Source organism: Aquarana catesbeiana, linkage group LG03 (assembly GCF_042186555.1).
Source record: "Aquarana catesbeiana isolate 2022-GZ linkage group LG03, ASM4218655v1, whole genome shotgun sequence".
Taxonomy (NCBI): Eukaryota; Metazoa; Chordata; class Amphibia; order Anura; family Ranidae; genus Aquarana; species Aquarana catesbeiana.
In genome coordinates, this window is record NC_133326.1 from 127,564,057 (window position 1) to 127,584,459 (window position 20,403).

General features: G+C 43.4%; 1 protein-coding gene across 6 annotated transcripts in view; it reads left to right on the plus strand.

The window, feature by feature from the left end:
* The window catches only part of SCAPER (S-phase cyclin A associated protein in the ER), a 500,548-nt gene that overhangs the window by 205,652 nt on the left and 274,493 nt on the right, over positions 1-20,403 (plus strand). For all 6 annotated transcript variants that reach the window (XM_073619203.1, XM_073619204.1, XM_073619198.1 and 3 more), the window contains one exon: positions 4,334-4,486. In XM_073619203.1, coding sequence (XP_073475304.1) covers positions 4,334-4,486 — 153 coding nt within the window. The remainder of the gene's footprint in view (positions 1-4,333; positions 4,487-20,403) is intronic.

Below are 20,403 nucleotides of genomic sequence, written 5' to 3' on the forward strand. Positions count from 1 at the left end.
GGGAAATTCAATCCCGGAAGAGTTATCATGGGAAAATGGTGTCTCCACTGAAGCTTTATCACCAATCCTTGTTTCCACAACAACCCAACATTTTTAAAATCCAATTGTCTCAGGGACACAAAGTGAGGTGAAATCTTCTGAACAGGGACAAAGACAGGAAAACAAATGTTATAGGAATGTTAAACCCTTCCTTATGCTATCCAAAACAACTTTAAAATTATTTTTGCTGGGGCTACACTGAAAAAATTTACCTGTTCCAACTCACAAACAAATTCAACTTAAGAACCAACCTACAGACCCCATCTTGTTTGTAACCCGGGGACCGCCTGTATTCATAAAAAATTTGCAGAGCTATTCATCCTCTGAAACTGTATGTACATTCATTCTGCGCGAATGGGGGAAAATCTAATGTTAATAAGCTATTCCCTCTCCAGGATAAATGTGATTTATTCTTACGAAATAGCACAAATCTGGAAAATACTGTATTATAGCCACTGAATGCAGATGATGATCATAGGAAAAAATACTTATTTACTATGATGGCCATCTCCATTTAGTGGCAATAATGCTTTGTTTACTTGATTATTTCTAATCTGTGTAAATTAAAAACATTTGACCTGGAGAAAAAATAGCCTAATAACATTAGTTTTTGTTCCCATTCACATTGAATGATTGTACATGCAGTTTTGGAGGACAAATAGCTCTGCCATTATTTTATAAGTACGCCCTGAAATATATTTTGCCTATTTCAGAAAGTTTTAACTTTGTGCTGCAGCAGAGAATTATAAATGCATATGAACTTACAGTTTTCTCTTTGTCCCTCTGCAAAAGGGGCATGACAGACAGCATGGTCACTGCTGATTCAAATGCCTGGCCACACCTAGTCCTACACATTGCATTAGTACATTCTAATGTCAGGGTGGTCATTATAGAGCCTGCTGTATGACAGCCAGGCAATAAGCTGGGTTTTCCCATGCAAAATGCAGTAAACATCAAAGGCTAGGGAAACTTTTTGTTGCTAGACCGTTTGATTGATTGACTAGCAATTGTATGACAGCTGTCAGCACATCTGAACCAGTCAGTCCACACATGATCCAAATAAACTAATAAGAAGACATATAAACAATTTTCTTATTATCTGACCCCTGCTACTCATCGGAGGACAGGCTGGCTGGTAAGGTAACCTACCTCACCTCAGAACATACCTACCACTTCTAAAGTACTCCTCCCTGCATCTAAATTAAATAATATTCTTTTAGGGGGTCATGCTATCACTCATTGAGTGACGTCTTATATTGAAACTGGTGGTGACGGGACCAAAGACACCTGGAAAAAAAGGTAAGTATATTGATCTTTTTTTTTTTTTTTTAAAGAAAGGCCAGGGATGTTCAAATGGGGAAAAGAGGAAACTGGGGCGAGGGGCAATTCCTAGGCCCAGAGTTGGATGTTAACCAAAATCTACTGAAAAATTAGCACCTTTTTCACTAATGTAATGGGGTAATGTTGCCTGGATTGTTGGGACTGCTTGCCCCAAAGAAATATGTGTAAACTGAGATAATTCACAATAATATAGCTTTTATATGCAGCTCTTCTCTGCATGTAAGTCGCCACTTCATACAAAAAAGTCAACCAGTTGACAGTTGGTAATTTTACTCTAGGAGATTACTGGGCAGGATATCAGCATTTTGTTGGAAAATGCTACTTCTCATTTCACTTTAATATTCTGGTAATATCTTGAACCCTTCTGCTTATTTTAATGTAATTGTTATTAAAACATTTTTTACAAAAATAATGAGCATGGTCAGACTTTAAGTCCTGGTTTACACCTGTGCGGCTTTGAAATTGCGCTAAATCAGTGCAATTTCAAAGCTGCAGATCAGTGCGATTTGTACCTCCGATTTCATTGTGGCTTGCGGCTTTGTTTAACAGCAGTGTATGCAAATCGCAATAAAATCGAAAAAAGTAGTGTAGGAACCTTTTTCAAAATCAATGCAACATGAGTAGTGGATCTCTAGGCCTGAAGTCCCTGGTGATGCTGGAGACTAATGTCCTTCATTTGTCGGTAGCCAAGGTCTTATGAATAATGCTTCTGGCCAATAGGGGATCCCAAGATCACACTACTGAGTAACTGGTGTCTACATCTGAATTAGACAAATGACAATCAGAATGGAAGGTGAGGGAATACATTCAGTAAGTGTTTGAACAGTAGAAGGGATCCATAACCATTTCACTTACAATAAAAAATGACTGTGCTTGTTTAAAGTAGAACTCCAGGCAAACAGCACAGCTTAATACACAGTTGAAGTAAATATACTGTATTTTTACAGCTTTATAGACCCAATGATTTCTGTTAGTAGGGATCGTCACTTTGCTACCTAGGTCAGCTTAGGCTCACTGGGTAGAGGCGATAATACTTAATCACTTTCCATTGAAAAGGTCAGAGGCAGGGAAGTGACAAAGGAGGTTGAACCCATTGACCATAAAGATGATTGGCTTAAAGCGGTATCAAAGTCTAGTCTAGACCTAGTGGTCTCTTCTGTCATAAATGCCTCTCTCAGCAGCAATGTAAATGGAGCTGAACATGTGCAGCTCAAACCCTATTTATGGCGCTCACTCTGTGCCATGATGAGCATTGGAATGACGTCATCGCTGTGTGGCCATTCAAATGTGCAGAGAGAGTGAACCCAGAAGGATGACAGGGCAGCTGGAACTGTGACAGTGCAGGGCAGGAGGGCTGGTTTGACAAGTGTATCTGCCATAATGTACTAATATGCAGTACATAATACTAGCACAGTATGGCATAAACCTCCTGGAGGCCCATTAAAAAAAATAGCAAAGTTTTTTTTTTTTTTTTTTTAAAGATAGGTTTACTGAGTTTAAAGAGACAAACATACAGAAAAAAAAACAATAAACCCAACATAATGTACAGAGAAAAACTGTGTAAATAAGAAATAAATGGTGCTTATATAATTGTCACATGTCTCATGTGGTTATTAAACGTGATTTATAAAGAATTTACACAGATAAAAAAAAAAAATAGAAAAGTTTAATAGCACTTTAAGGTGCAGTGTATATACAAAATGGCTTGGCAGCAAATAATATCCGTTAGACGCAGTATAAAAACACGTATTAGCAGCTTGGCAGTGTGCAAATGGACAGTCATAATGTAAAAGCACTCTTTTAAAAAAGCTGTACTGTTAAGTTTTTATAGGCACACATTTGTTGAGTTCTTAATTTTTTTTTTTTTACAAAAATGTGCTTATCTTAAAGCGTTTGTTGACCCAAAAAAAAGATCCTGTTCCTTTAAAGCATTTTCTACAGCACAGTGCTTGTGCTGTGTCATTGGTCCCCTCTAACACCTAAAAAATCTGGCTGATCCTGCTGGGCTATACCCTCCCCCCTTTACACTGACTCCGATATATCAGGGCTGCTGAGCCCTGATACTGTAGTCATCCGTACGTGTCTCTGTCATCCGCAGTCTGCTATCTGTCTGCTCTGTGCTCTCTCCCCCTTCCCTCTTTGCCCATCAGCTTGTGACAGTGCCTGCCCCCACAACTCGTGCTGCTCAAATAACTTTCACATCTTCATACCATCTCCTCTGTGTTCTAATCCTGTGTGCCCCTTGTGTGATTTATAAAAAAAAGGCTGCTATACCCCATTTCACAACTCTTCTCAGTGATCACATGATTGGCTGGCTCTCTCTAACCTCTCCTCTCCTGAGTGATGTCAGCGGGGGAATCTCAGCCCTGCCAGCTGCATTGGGGAGAGAAGAAAGCTAGCCGATCATGTGATCACTGAGAAGAGCTCTGAAATGAGGTATAGCATTTTTTTTTTTTTTTTTTGTAAATCACTCACACGGGGCACACAGGGTTAAAACACAGAGGGGATGGTATGAAGATGTGAAAGTAGCTTAACAACCACTTTAACCGTACAGTACAGGACACAGGAAGACCGTGGGCTGTATGCCACTACCTGCAGGTGATTGGACGCTGGCAATGCTTTGCGTGGAATGCCCCCTATAAAATCCTTATAACCCCGCATACTCAGTGAGGCCAAAAGCATTCTTTAATTAAAGAAGTTGTGCTGTTAAATTTTTATAGATACAAATTTGTTGAGTCCTTAATTTTTTTTACAGCAAAATTGCATTGATAGTCTTTGGTATTCGCGTGTAGGGTTGCGGTGGTCCCTACACCAATTAAGTGTGTATTTGTTTCACTTGTACGCACTAGTTTGTTGTATTTTTACTGCTTCCTATAGTGTAAAGATCATTGTAATAGTCCAATGTAAGATAAGCTTGGTGGGTCACAGTTATTATTGTCATGTTTCTGTACAGCATGATGAGAGTGTACGAAGACACCTGGAACAGATTGAACAGCGGAAAGAGAAGGCAGCAGAGCTGAGCAGCGGCAGACATGCAAACACAGACTATGCTCCTAAACTCACCCCATATGAGCGAAAAAAGCAGTGCACTCTCTGTAGTGTAATGGTGAGTGACAACCAGATTACTCCATACCAAATCTTGTGTCATCTTTTTATAATACTGGACTTTTTTCTGGCACTTACTTGCAGAATGGTTTGTTTTTCTACCTTGGCTTCTACCAATATTTTTTCAGAGATTTTTTAAAGCTATATGGTGTATTTAAAAGTTAGCTTGATGTACGAGGGTTCTTTTTAATAAGAATAAGTGCAAAAACATTTTGAAGACCCCTCGTAAATAATGTTAATTTGTGTTATTTAAGTCTAATTTGTAATTATATATGTACACGTGGCTGCCAAACTGGCTGTGTTGCATTGCTCCTTTTCTGTATTGTCCATTGGAACACACACGATCCAGTTAGTACCATGGGATATACAACTACAAAATGAAAGTCATGCAGATCCATTCTCCCTGAAGAGTTCAGATGCTGATGTACATGTGGATGTTCTCCTCTCTCTGGCTGCCAGTGCACGCTTCATGCTGCCCTGGCTACTCTTCTTATCTGCACCCTGTCGGAAAAACTCTGAAAATTCTTATCTACCACCACCTACAGCAGTGGTCATCAACCCTGTCCTCAGGGCCCACTAACAGGCCCGGTTTGCAAGATAACTGAAATACATCACAGGTGATATAATTTGCTGCTCAGTGATTGCAGTAGAATCTGCATCTCCCCAAGGTAATACATAAAACCTGGCCTGTTAGAGGGCCCTGAGGACAGGGTTGATGACCACTGACCTACAGGACCCTTAGTCCAGTGCTAGCTTGACTGCCCCTGCTCTGATGTTTGGAGATTGTGCAGTCAGATTGTAACATGTGTGGTGAGCTTTGGGAATCTAGGAGAACTTAAAGTGGAACTTTACCCATAACAACTTGATAAAAAATAATGTTCTTTAGCAAGGAACACACATCCCACATTAAAGTGGAACTTTAGTCAGAAAATTAAGTCCTGCGAGATCACTTCAGAATGGCCCGCTTTTCAGGTACAGCTATGTAAAACATAAAAAAAAGCACCATTATGCTTTAAAATCCAGTAATACACTGTCTCACCTTGCTCTGCACATGCTCAGTTGCTCTCCATTTGTAGGCACTGCCGAATTTCTAGTGGCGCATCTGCTGACAGCCTAAAACTCTGGTAACAAGGATTGCTACATTAAAATCGTGCTACTTCACTTGATCACACCAATGTTCACTTGAAGTAGCACGATTTCAAAGTAGCAATTCAGTGCTACTTGGAAGACATCTGTGCGACTTCATGCACAGATGTCTATGGAAGTTGCACCAGAACTTGCAAAAAGTACTGCAGGAACTACTTTCAGAATTGGAGTTGGAGTCGCACCGATTTGACTGCTTCCAATAGGGTGTGACTTGTCATGCAATTTGAAACTGCCACCAGCCATATGATGGTTTGACAGTTTGGAGGACACAAGCAAATGTCATGGCTTTAACATACTCACCATAACTGAAACCTGGCTTCAAGATTTTAACTCGGCTTCTCCTGCAGTGCTCTCTCATGGTGGCCTCCACTGGACTCACTCCCCCAGAGCCAATGGACAGAAAGGAGGTGGAGTTGAGTTCCTTCTATCTCCACAAAGTACCTTAAAAAGTCCTTCCTATCCTTCCCTCTCTATCCCTTTCTTCTTTCGAGATGTACTGTATGCGTCTGTTTTCTCCCGTTTTCCTGAGGATTGCAGCAATTTATCGGCCTCCTGGACCAGTATCATGCTTTTTTGATGACTTTGCTGCCTGGCTAGCCCACTTTCTCTCCTCTGAAATACCCACTACCATTCTTGGTGACTTCAACATCCCTGTTAATGTTAACAGCCTAGCTACAGCTCAGCTTCTCCTCTTCTTTTGTCCTAAACCAATGGACACATACTTCCACGCACTCCAATGGTAATACCCTCAAACTTGTATTCTCCCATCTCTGTACTCCTGGCAACCTCACCAACATCCCCTTTCCTCTCTCTTATCACAACTTTATCAGTTTCACTGTATTCTTGCCTCCAAGCAGCAAACGATTACATGTAGGAACCTTCGCCACTTTAACCTTTCTCTTCTCTATTCTGCTACTGACCACCTATATTACATAATCTCTCCCCTGTCCTGTCCTGACTTGGCCACCTCTGTCTACAACAGTTCACTCTCATCATCACTGGACACACTTGCTCCTCTAACTACATGCAGACTCAGGCCCCGACCGTTACAACCCTGGCAAATTGACAACACTAGAAATCTAAAAAAAAAAAAAAGCCAGGCATATCTAATCAGCCATGCCAAACCAGCTCAAATTTGCGGGTGGCATCCTAGTGATGGTAAGTGAGATGTTCCCTTAATAATAAAGAATTAACATATTCTATCCATTGTTAACATGTCGGAGAGGTATGTGACATCCAATACCTACTCTGGACATGCTTATCCTATTTCCATTCCTACTCCATGGGTACACCACGGGGTATACCCTCGCTGATAGCAGTGGTGGAAACCAGGCACAAGGGTACCATGGCAAAAGTTCAGGTAAACACTAGCTCTGCTGAAGATTTGTGAAACACTCAAACCACTTCAAAATGCTTCCCTTGCACTGGAGCATGACCCAATTTTAACACTCTGCATCTGATTCTAGTTCTATCTCAGGCTTACAACAAGCGGCCAGTGTGTCCAAGTCCTTTTTCACACAGGTTTCAGCTTGTATAAGAGTAGTGTGAACAGCAAGTTTTTCTGAAACTTTTGCAAAGCTTTCTGCAAGCTTTGAGCATCTTTCTCCAAGCCTTTTAAACCCACATTTAGCTTCTGTTTTGAAATGACATACAGAGATCTTAGAAGGAGAGCTGATTGTCACTTTAATCAAACTGCTAGCAGGCTTTCAACAAGGTTCAAGTATTCCCCAAGTCTGCTAGGAGCTTGTTTAATGTGGCAATCAGCACTCCCATTTGGATCTGTGTTCAGCATTTACAAACTGGAGCTGATTGGTACTTTAAAGCTTAAACAAAGCAAAAGCTCTGCAAATGCTTTGTAAAAGCTTGCTGTTCATACTGCTCCTATACAAGCTGATGCCTGTGTGAAACAGGCCCAAGGCATATTTCTTTGCAACTGCAGTGTCAGACTTCCTTGGACAGTTAACAGCCTTATTGCAGCCATCCCTGTCCAGAGCTCAAAATTCCAGCTTTTTCTCCATCCCCACCTATTCTGAGTTGGAAGTGAATCTACTTGCTCTATAGGCAGCAGAAACAGAGGAAATTGAGGAGGACTTAGAGCCAGGATCCTATACACTTGATACCCTGGCTACAAAATGCTTGCCAATATAGACATGCTCACTTCTGGTGTGCGCAAAAGCCTTGGCACTTGAGTCTCCTCTGTCTTGCTATTCCTCCTTGTTTTCTAACAGACCTGCAAAGACTAAAAAGACATTCCCCATTCATGAACAAATAGAATAGGCAATTAACCAATTGTCGACGGCTGGCCGTCATATGACATCCTGGGCTTTGTGCGGGGATATCTGAATGATGCCTGTAGCTACAGGCATCATTCAGATATCTGCTTTTTCAGACGGTGATTCCCTACACCATAGGAATGATCATAGCTGCTGGTCCGCCGATTGATCGTTCTTACGGGCGGTGTGAGGGGACTCCCCCCCCCCCCCCCCCCCCCCCTCCAGCCACCCTCCGGTGCTTCTATCGACTCACTGCTGCGATCGGAGAACGGATCCGCCGGCCCCGGATGTTTACCATAGAGATTTCCGGCGGACCAGATGATCTCCAGTGCCTCTATGATCATCGGAGGCCGGGCGCGATGTTATGATGTCACGCCCGGCCTCTGCATTCAAACGGCACCGCCTCGGCTGGGAAGCGGAGATAATTTTTTTATTTTTTTTATTTCAGGCTTCCCAGCCTAGAGGTGAGATGTGGGGTCTTATTGACCCCACATCTCACTGTAAAGAGGACCGATCATGCCATATTCCTATTACAAGGGATGTTTACATCCCTTGTAATAGAAATAAAAGTGATCAAATTTTTTTTTTTTTTTTTTTTTTCAAGTAAAATAATTTTTTTTTAAAGTGCCCCTGTCCCCATGTGCTCGCGCGTAGAAGCGAACGCATACGTAAGTCCCACCCACATATGAAAACGGTGTTCAAACCACACGCGAACTTTGGAGCGAGAGAAATAATTTTAGCCCTAGACCTCCTCTGTAACTCAAAATATGTAACCAGTAAGAAATTTTAAAGCGTCGCCTATGGGGATTTTTAAGTACCGAAGTTTGGCGCCATTCCATGAGCGTGTGCAATTTTGAAGCGTGACATGTTAGGTATCTATTTACTCAGCGTAACTTCATCTTTCACATTATGCAAAAAAATTTGGCTAACTACTGTTTTTTTTTTTTTTTTTTAAAAGCATGAAACAAAAAAAAAAAAACACGTTTGAAAAATTGCTGCGCAAATACTGTGCGAGATAAAAAGTTGAAATGACCGTCATTGTATTCTCTAGGGTCTCTGCTAAAAAAAAATATATGTTTGGGGGTTCTATGTAATTTTCTAGCAAAAAAATGATTTTTACATGTAGGAGAGAAATGTCAGAATTGGCCTGGTTGGCAAGTGGTTAATGACCATTATAGTATTCCTTTAAAAATGTTTACACCTCTGAAAATCATTACTGATCTATGTCAAGTTGAAAAAGAATTCACTAAAAAGCAGACTGTTCCTGTATTAGTCCCTACCGTCTCAGTTTTAAATAAACATCTTACTGTGCCTACAGAAGAGGTTCCCTTACTTAATGGTTCTGCAGTCAGAAAATTTAAAATGCTCTTAAAGGCTCTCTTTGCTCTTGCAAACCCAGCTATTCAACCTTCTATAGCTGCAATCTCTGTTTGTCAAACTGCAGCTAGTTGGACTGGGGAAATGAACAAACCAGATCCTGTATTCCAGGACCAAGTTCTGGCAGGACACTTACAGATTTTGCCTTCTGCTCTACTTTTTTGTGTTGATGCCCTAGAACAAGTCATGAAAGTCACACATTTCTAGAATGATTTTCATTTTTGTCCATATGCACAGAATCTCATGACTAAAAGCCTAGACAGCAGATGCTGCCTGTAAAAGACACGCTCTTTGAAGGAGGGTGTCTTTTTGGCGATGCACTTGACAAGTATATTAAAGAGGTCACAGGAGGAAAGGCATTTTTTGTACAATGAAAGGCTCCAAGCCCCACTCCTTAGGGGTTTCCACCTCCTCTAAATGAAAAGCACCCCACTGCTCTTCCGAAGTTCCAAGTGGTTTCAAATGGGTACTTAATAGAGTTTCAAACTCCACCCCCTCAGCGTCATCTTCTCTCAAACTTGACAAAGTCTGCCAAAGGATAGTCAGATTTGCAGACTGCCCTGAGTGACATTTTTTCTACAATGAAAGGCTCCAAGCCCCACTACTCAGGGTTTTTTTTACCTTCTCTAAATGAAAAGCACCCCATTGATCTTCCTGGGTTCCAATCCGTGGTTTCAAATGGGTACTTAGAGTCTCAAACTCTACCCCCTCAGCGTTCTCTCAAACCAGACAAAGTTTGCCAAAGGACAGTCAGATTTGCAAAATGCCCTGAACCATCTGTCATCCCAGGAAGTGTCTGGTCACTATAGAGGACATTTTTTATGTATTCTATTCAAACCTGTTCCCAGTACCAAAATCCAGTGGGGGTACTTGTCCTATTCTTAAAATCCCTGAAAAACAAGTACCTACATGTTCCAAAGTTTCACATGAAATCAGCAAGTGATAGCCTTTCTGATACAAGTGAAATATCTTGCATTAGTAGACATTCAAGATGCCTACCTGCACATTCCCATTCACCCATCTCAGTGGGAGACAAACCATTTTAATTGGTTGCACTGCCATTCTGCCTTACCTTGGCCCCTAGAGTATTTACAAAGGTGCTTGCACCCCTACTCGCATTCTTACCTTGAAAACCTCTTCTGAAAGATCCAGCTCCTATAAAAATTTCTGAAAATGCTGAAATAACTATCCATATTCTTTAGGCTTCTGACTGGTTGATCAGCCTTCAAAAGTCTGCTCCCCAGCCCTTCGTGCAACTATAATATTAGGTCTTTTTTTTTAGATACAGCCCAGGCAAAGATTTTCCTTCTGGCATATGAACCTACCTCTCCAGGATCCAATGTTCAGGCCTCATGGGGTGGGGAGGAGTGTTCCAATCTCTCATAGTGCAAGGAACCTGGTCCCCAGGGGAAGCAAAGCTTTCCATCAAAATCCTAAATCTCTGAGTAATAAAACTAGCTCTGTGTCACTGGACCCTCCTTTTTCAGAGAATCAGACAGACCCCACTTTTTCATGAACACCCAATCAGTGCAAGCAGACAATGCAGCAGCAGTGGCCTATATAAACCATCAGAGTAGTCAAGCAGCTTTAAAGGAAGTAAGCCTCCTGGGCGGAGAAACACTGTCCAGCAATCTCTGCTTTTCACATTCCAGGATTGGAAAATTAGCAGGTAGATTTCCTCAGTCTTGAACGTCTGGAGTAGGGGGAGTGGTCCCTTCATCTCAGCATCTTCAATCCCATGTCAGAAATGGGGGGACTCCAGATGTGGACATCCTGACCTGCAGGTTAAACAAGTTGCCCCGATTTATGGCCAGGACCAAGAATCCTCTAGTACTGCCATTGGATGCCTTGGTAATTCCCTTTGCTCTATTCTGACTTTCCCCAAGTTCTAATTCTTCCTTGATTGCTGGTCCAGAAGGACCTGGTACACAGACACACTCAAACATCCGGAACATGACACCTGGCCCCTTTCAAACAGACCAGACCTTCTGTCTCAAGGCCCCCTACTGCATTCTGCTTCTCAGTCTCTGGCTTTAGGGGCATGGCTGTTGATACTCAGGTCTTGAAGGAAAATGGTATCTCTGACTCTGTTATGCACACCTTACTCGGGGCTAGAAAAGCCACGTCATGAAAGATATACTACCACGCTTGGGAATCTTATTTCACCTGGTGTGAACCCAGGCTTTTTAACCCCAGAGATTACTCAGTACCTCGCATTCTGGCTTTTCTACAGTCAGGACTTGACCAGAATTTGGCCTTAACCACTTTAGCCCCGGAAGGATTTACCCCCTTCCTGACCAGAGCACTTTTTACAATTTGGCACTGGGATGCTTTAACTGGTAATTGCACGGTCATGCAATGCTGTACCTAAATGAAATTTGCGTCCTTTTTTTCCCTCAAATTGAGCTTTCTTTTGGTGGTATTTGATCACCTCCAAGGTTTTTATTTTTTGCAATATAAATGGAAAAAGACCGGAAATTTTGAAAAAAATGATGTTTTCTACTTTTTGCTATAAAAAAATACAATAAACATAATTTTAGTCATACATTTAGGTCAAAAAGCATTCAGCCACACGTCTCGGGTAAAAAAAATGCAATAAGCTTATATTTTTTTGGTTTGCGCAAAAGTTATAGCGTCTACAAATTAGGGCACATTTTCTGGAATTTACGCAGCTTTTAGTTTATGACTGGCTATCTCATTTCTTGAAGTGCTAAAATGGCAGGGCAGTACAACCCCCGACCCAAATGACCCCATTTTGGAAAGTAGACACCCTAAGGAAATTGCTGAGAGGCATGTTGAGCCCAGTGAATATTTTTTTTTCAAGTGATTGAAAAATGACAAAAAAAAATTAATTTACAAAGTTGTCACTATAATGATACATTGCTCAAATATGCCATGGGCATATGCAAATTACACCCCAAAATGCACTCTGCTGCTTCTCCTGAGTACGGGGATACCACATGTGTAGGACATTTTGGCGTCTAGCCGCATACAGGACCCCGAAAAAAACAATCACCGCCTTCAGGATTTCTAAGGGTGTAAATTTTTCACTCCTCACTACCTATAACAGTTTCGGAGGCCATGAAATGCCAAGATGGCACAAACCCCCCCCCCCAAACGACCCCATTTTGGAAAGTAGACATCCCAAGCTATTTGCTGAGTGATAGGTAGTGAGGAGTAAAAGCACAATTTTACGCCTTTAGAAAGCAGTGCTTGGTTTTTGGGGTCCTGTATGCGGCTAGGCTCCCAAAAAGTCTCACGTGGTATCCCCATACTCAGGAGAAGCAGCAGAATGTATTTTGGGTGTAATTGAACATATAACCATGTCATGTTTGAACAATATAACATTTAGTGACAACTGTGTAAAAAAAAAAGAATTTTAATTTTCCCAAAACTTGTAGCAAAATATAAAATATTCCATGGACACAACATGCCTCTCAGCAAATAGCTTGAAGTGTCTACTTTTCAAAATGGGGTCATTTGTGGGGGTTTTGTGCTATCTTGACATTTCAGGGCCTCCGAAACTGTGATAGGTAGTGAGGAAGTGAAATCACCATTTTACGCCCTTAGAAAGCCTGAAGGCGATGATTGGTTTTCGGGATCCTGTACATGGCTAGGCTCCCAAAAAGTCTCACACATGTGGTATCCCCGTACTCAGGAGAAGCATCAAAATGTATTTTGGGGTGTAATTCCACATATGCCCATGGCATGTTTGAGCAATATATAATTTAGTGACAACTTTGTGCAAAAAAAAAAAAAATATTCCATGAACTCAACATGCCTATCAGCAAATAGCTTGGGGTGTCTACTTTCCAAAAAGGGTTCTTTGGGGGGGGGGGGGGGGGGGGGTTTGAACTGTCCTGGCATTTTATGCACAACATTAGAAGCTTATGCCACACTCTTCTAACCACTTGAAGACAAAGCCACTTACACTTTGTTTACATGGGAAAATATATTTTTTTTTTTGCTAGAAAATTACTCTGAACCCCCAAACATTATATATTTTTTTTAAAGCAAAGGCTCTACAGATTAAAATGGTGGGTGTTTTAATTTTTTTTTTCACACAGTATTTGCGCAGAGATTTTTTAAACGCAATTTAAAAAAAAAACAAAAAAAAAAACACTTTTTAATTTTAATGCACTAAAACACACTATATTGCCAAAATATTTGATAAAATATAAAAGATGATCTTATGCCGAGTACATAGATACAAAACATGACATGCTTTAAAATTGCATACAGCCGTGCAGCGGCAACAAACTACATACATTTTTAAAAGCCTTTACAGGTTACTGCTTTAGATTTACAGAGTAGGTCTACTGCTAAAATTCCTCCCCCCCAATCCGACTTTCGCGGTGATACCTCACATGCATGGTGCAATTGCTGTTTACATATAACACGAGAGCAATGCTTGCGTTTGCATTTGCGTGCGAGCACGGGGGGACAGGGGTGCTTTTTTTTTTCTTAATTATTTATTTTGCTTTTTTTATTTTACTTTTACACTGTTCCTTTCATATTTTTTGTTTTTTAATCATTTTTATTGCTGTCACAGAGAATGTAAATATCCCCTATGATGGCAATAGGTAGTGACAGGTACTCTTTTTTTGAAAAAAAATTGGGTCTATTAGACCCTAGATTTCTCCTTTGCCCTCACAGCATCTGACCACACCAAGATCGCTGTGATAAGATGCTTTCCCAATCTCCCAATGGCGCTGTTTACATCCGGCGAAACCGAAGTCATAAAATGCTCATAGCTTCCGGTTTCCTAGGCCATAGAGATGATTGGAGCCATTCTGATCTTCGATCAGCTCTATGGTCAGCTGGCGGAGCCACTGGCTGCATTATCAGATTCCCCGGTGGGACAGGAGAGCCCGAGTAAACCAAGGAAGATGACGGGAGGAGGGGGGGGGAGTTCCCTCCCACTGCTTGTAAAAGCAGTCTAGAGGCTAAGTAGCCGCTAGGATTGCTTTTACATGAAAGTTGACCGCTGGCTGAAAAGAACGATACCAAGATGATACCTAAACCTGCAGGCTTCATTCTTGTATAACCACTCAAAGTCCAGCAACATACCAGTACGTTGCTGGTCCTTGTTGGGCATATATGGTAATGTTATTTCTTTTCATGCAGCTTGTGGGCTGAACAAAAAAAAGATATTGATAGGTGGGTATGCCTAACATTAGAACCTCCCTTCATCCACCCACTTCTAATGATGGGCATAAATGCACAATTTTTTTTTTTGTGGGGGTGAAATCACCTCCTACAGCGCTGGAGTCACTGATTTACATATCGTGAGAGCAAACACTGTTGCTGTCAAGATAAATAAATCAGTGCTGCAGCTGAATGGTGTACCTGAAAAACAAACAATGGTAACAATAAAACATTAACTCAATATAACCACAACAATCTGTGCCAAAAAAAAAAAGTAAAAAATATATGCCGAAGCATGGGGGAAATCCGCCCCTATTGTTAGGGGCAAATTGCCCCTCCACCCCTGCCCCCATGCTTCGCCATATATGCTCTTTTTTTTTTTTTTTTTAACTGTGATGGTGAAATTACCACCCACAGCACTGGAGTTGCTGATTTACGTAGCCTTAGAGCAAACGCTGTTGCTGTCAAGATAAGTGGATAAATCAGTGCTGCAGCTGAATGGCGTACCTGAAAAGAAGATAATGGTTAACAATAAAACACAGTAAACAGTAAAGTATAAAGAATTGCTTACCTGAAAAACAAACATGATAAAACATAGCAAAAATAGCAGAACAATAGAGAGAGAACAAAGTGTGTCCTAGTCTGTGCAGTGCTCTACCCTACGCTAATACTCCACTAGTGTGTGGTAGCATTCAAAACATTCACCAATGCAAAGACCAGATGGTCAGGACAGAAGGGACAATAATAGCGGGTGTCACGCCTATTGGGGTGATCGTTGGGTAGGGGTACCAGGGAGGACATACAGAAAATGCCTCCCATGCAGCCGGCTTACTGCATTTGCGTTGGGAAGTTGGTCACAGCACCGTCCGGAATCAGAATGGCTGTGACGATCTCTTCCTGGAATTTAACCACTTCAATACAGGGCACTTATACACCTTCCTGCCCAGACCAATTTTCAGCTTTCAGCGCTGTCGCATTTTGAATGACAATTGCGTGGTCATTCTACACTGTACCCAAACTAAGTTTTTATCATTTTGTTCCCACAAATAGAGCTTTCTTTTGGTGGTATTTGATCACCTCTGGGATTTTTATTTTCTGCTAAACAAATAAAAAAAAAGACCGAAAATTTGGGAAAAAAAACGTTTTTTCTTTCTCGAACATCACGGGACACAGAGCCACAGTAATTACTGATGGGTTATATAGGTATCACTGGTGATTGGACACTGGCACACCCTATCAGGAAGTTCAACCCCCTATATAATCTCTCCCCTTGCAGGGATACCTCAGTTTTTACGCCAGTGTCTTAGGTGATGGACGTGTAAAGATGTCCTGTGCTGAGCTCCAAAGGGAATATCCTAAGATCCTATACTGGGGCAAGCCAGGCGAACCGGATCCATTCAAAGTGTCTTTTCATGGCCGAATTGAATGGTACCCGGGCCTCGTGTCCGAAGAAACGAGGTTTTACCCGTAATGCTTCTCTTTTTACAGAGCTGGACCCCGCAGATCAGAAAATGGCTTTAAACTTCCTAATTTCTGGCGAGGTGCTTTACGGTCCCAGAACTGTTGGATCCCCCTACTGATGGGGGCCCCAGTCTCTGACGGTTTTTTCAAACGGAGCCCACCGTGAGAGGTGAAGATTGGGTCTGTGTAAACAGCACCCTGCGGCTGGATAAGGTAAAGGAGATTCCACATAATTTTTGAGTTCTAGTGGCTTTTCTCCTTTAAGGTAAATGCATGCTATGCCTATTGTGACCACCGGGGGCTGCCAAGAGCACAAACCTGCACATGCTGACTGTCTGTCTCAGGTGTTTTCATCGCTGATTATGTCCCAGCGTCTCAAGCAGGCTGCAAACAGGTAAGATGGAAAGGGGGATTTCTCATGTTTGAATGTTCCCCCCCAGGCTAGAGAGGGGCCACAGGGGTCTAGAAAGTGGTTATACCACCCGGGCTCTGCGGCCTAATGGCCACCATCTCTGAAGATAGCCGTTCAGGCAGATCTTGTTACCAGCCTCTCTCCCTCCCCCCCCCCCATCCCCAGCCTTTCTCCAGAAGCATGACAGGAGAGTCGGCAGCACGGGAAGCGCTCGTTTTTTTCAAAACTCGAGGGGGGGGGGGGGGGGCGGTAGAGGAGGGGGCGGGACGTCAGCACAGGTGCTTAGACTCCCACTCAGGCCAGCTGCAGGCTATTAAAGGCACTCTGTACAGGTGCACACAGCCTTCTGAGAGACAGAGCTGACGGTCGCATGTAAGGTGGGACACAGGCATTCTCCTAGGCAGCATTTACTGAAGTAACACCAGACTGAGCAGTGGGTAGCAAGGCTTTTAGCCAGACTACATCGTTCAGCGGGCAGTGTTCATTTGTATACCTCACACATTGTTGCTTTGCACTATGGGTAGAAGAGGTTCAAGCACCCCAGGAACCAGAGACACTAGGGGATCTCGTTCAGGTTCTGAGGGCCCCCTGTCGGCAGCATCCTCCCCCCCTAAAGATGGGCCAGGGACGGCTAGCCAGGGAGAGCCATCGGGGTCAGGGGCTATACCTGCTTCTGGCACTTCAGCCCCTGTATATATTACACAAGAGGTTTTTTCCTCAACCATTAATGGTCTAGAGGAAAGATTAATGGCCGTGATTACGTCTTCACTCAGTGGAAGAAAACGCACTAGGCTTTCCTCTGTTCCCCAAGACCCTCAGACAGAGGAGCTCTGGGATAAAGGAGATGAATCCCTTTCAGAGGTTCAGGATGGGACGGATGATTCCTCTTCGGAGGAATCAGGTGGAGAGGGACCCTCTGCGACTTCCCAAGAGGAGAAAGTCTTAGTGCAGATCCTCACTGGATTGGTCCGCTCCACATTTAAGTTGCCCATACCTGAAACTGCTAAAGAATCCTCTTCTGCTTTGGGGTCACTGAAACCTTTCCAAGCAGCACATGCTTTTCCTGTTCATACTTTACTTGAAAAGCTCATTTATTCTGAGTGGGATCACCCAGACAAACGTTTTTTTCCGCCGAGAAAGTTTTCAACACTTTATCCGATGGAAGAAAAGTTTATTAAAATGTGGGGAATACCGGCTATTGATGCCGCCATTTCCCCCGTAAATAATAGCCTGACTTGTCCTGTAGACAACGCTCAGATGCTCAGGGATCCTGTAGATAAAAGGATGGAATCCCTATTGAAGTATGTTTTCTCCTTAGCAGGATCAGTGGCCCAACCTGCAGTAGCAGCGATTGGAGTCTGTCAATACTTAAGAGACCATGTTAAGCAGGTCATCAAAGTATTACCTGAACAGCAGGCCCAGGGGTTTGCTAACCTTCCAGCGGCCTTATGCTTTGTGGTTGACGCCATTAGAGATTCTATCGTGCAAACCTCCCGTCTTTCACTGGGGTTGGTGCATATACGTAGACACCTATGGTTGAAAAATTGGTCAGCCGAAGCACCATGTAAGAAGCTACTGGCTGGGTTTCCATTTCGTGGTGCAAGGTTGTTTGGAGAGGACTTGGATAACTATATCAAGAGAATCTCTAGTGGGAAAAGCACTCTCTTACCTGTCAAGAAGAAGAGTAAGCGTCCCTCTTTCAAACGGACTCTTTCCCCAGCGTCGGGGGCTTCAGCCTCCAGGCAGTCTCGACGGCCGCCTCCATCGGGGTCCAGAGACAAGAGTCAACCCCAGGGACAAAAGAAGTCCTGGGGAAAGAAGCCTACTAGGCAAAACACTAAGACCTCTGCATGAGGGGGCGCCCCCGCTCGAGTGGGGGGAAGACTGTGACAGTTCTCAGAGCTCTGGCAGGAGGACTTCCTGGACAGATGGGTAATCTCCACGGTAACCTTAGGGTACAAGCTGGAGTTTCAGGAATTCCCCTCTCCTCGGTTCCTCAGATCAAATGTTCCCGGAGACCCAGAGAAGAAGCAGTCGCTCCTTCTAGCGTTAGAGCGACTTTTGTCGCAGGAGGTCATTATGATAGTTCCCGCAAAGGACCAGGGATTGGGCTTCTATTCCAACCTTTTTACGGTCCAAAAGCCAAATGGGGATGTCAGGCCCATTCTGGACTTAAGGGATCTGAACCGATTCCTAAGGATTCAATCCTTCCGCATGGAATCAATTCGAACAGTAGTTCCCACCCTGCAGGGAGGAGAATTTCTGGCATCAATAGACATCAGAGATGCATATCTGCATGTGCCCATTTTTCCTGCTCATCAGAAGTTTCTGCGCTTCGAGGTAGGAGGGCGCCATTTCCAGTTTGTGGCTCTGCCTTTCGGGATAGCCACTGCACCACGAGTGTTCACAAAGATCTTGGCTCCTCCTCTGGCCAGATTAAGGGCTCAGGGTATAGCTGTCATAGCATACCTAGACGACCTGCTCTTGATAGACCGGTCGGTAGCCTCTTTGAATGGAAACTTGAGGACCACGGTCAGGTATCTAGAACACCTGGGTTGGATCCTCAACTTAGAAAAGTCTTTCCTAAAACCAGTAAGAAGACTGGAGTATTTAGGTCTGATTATAGATACAAGCCAGGAGAAAATATTTCTACCCCAGGCAAAGATCACTGCTTTGAGAGAGCTGATTCTGACAGTAAGGACCAAGAAGGGTCCCTCAGTCCGCCTTTGTATGAGGCTACTAGGGAAGATGGTGTCTTCATTCAAAGCAGTTCCCTATGCTCAGTTTCACTCAAGAATGCTGCAACACAGTATTCTGTCGACCTGGAAGAAGAAGGTTCAGGCATTAGACTTTCCGATGCACCTGTCGCATGCGGTGCGTCAGAGCCTCAATTGGTGGCTCATACCCGAAAACCTGCAGAAGGGGAAATCCTTTCTACCGGTTACCTGGACGGTGGTAACAACAGATGCCAGTCTGTCAGGTTGGGGAGCAGTTCTGGAACAGGCTGCGGTCCAAGGGGTATGGTCCAAGACAGAGAGGACCTTACCCATCAACATTCTGGAGATCCGGGCAATACATCTAGCTCTAAAGGCCTGGACTATCAGGCTACAGGGTTGTCCGGTCAGGATCCAGTCCGACAATGCCACAGCAGTGGCTTATGTCAATCATCAGGGAGGCACCCGGAGCCGAGCTGCTCAAAAAGAGGTGAACCAGATCTTAGTCTGGGCAGAGATGCATGTGCCATGCATATCGGCAGTTTTCATCCCGGGAATAGAGAATTGGCAGGCGGACTATCTAAGTCGCCAGCAGTTACTTCCAGGGGAATGGTCTCTGCATCCCGACGTCTTTTGGGCCATATGCCAAAGATGGGGGGTTCCAGATGTAGATCTCTTTGCATCCCGATTCAAGAAAAAGATAGACAGATTTGTGGCAAGGACAAAAGATCCTCTTGCATGCGGGACGGATGCGTTGGTGATTCCGTGGCATCGGTTCTCACTGATTTACGCATTCCCGCCTATTCTGCTACTACCACGACTCCTTCGCAGGATCAGGCAGGAAAGGAAGCCGGTACTTCTGGTGGCCCCCGCTTGGCCCAGAAGGACTTGGTATGCAGAAATAGTAAGGATGACGGTAGGTTCCCCGTGGACCCTACCGGTACGCCCAGACCTGTTATCTCAAGGTCCAGTGTTCCATCCTGCCTTACAAACGCTAAATTTGACGGTTTGGCTATTGAGACCCACGTTCTGAAGAGTCGTGGGCTCTCAGGTCCTGTCATATCTACCTTGATTAATGCAAGGAAGCCAGCCTCCAGGATGATTTATCATAGAGTCTGGAAGGCTTATATAACCTGGTGTGAATCCAGAGGTTGGCATCCCAGGAAATATGTCATAGGTAGAATCCTTGATTTTCCACAGATGGGATTAGAGATGAAGCTGGCCTTGAGTACCATCAAGGGCCAGGTCTCTGCTTTATCAGTATTATTTCAGCGGCCACTTGCTTCGCATTCTTTGGTCCGAAACTTTATGCAGGGGGTAATGCGTCTTAATCCTCCGGTTAAAGCGCCCCTAAACCCCTGGGACTTGAACTTGGTCCTGGCTGTGT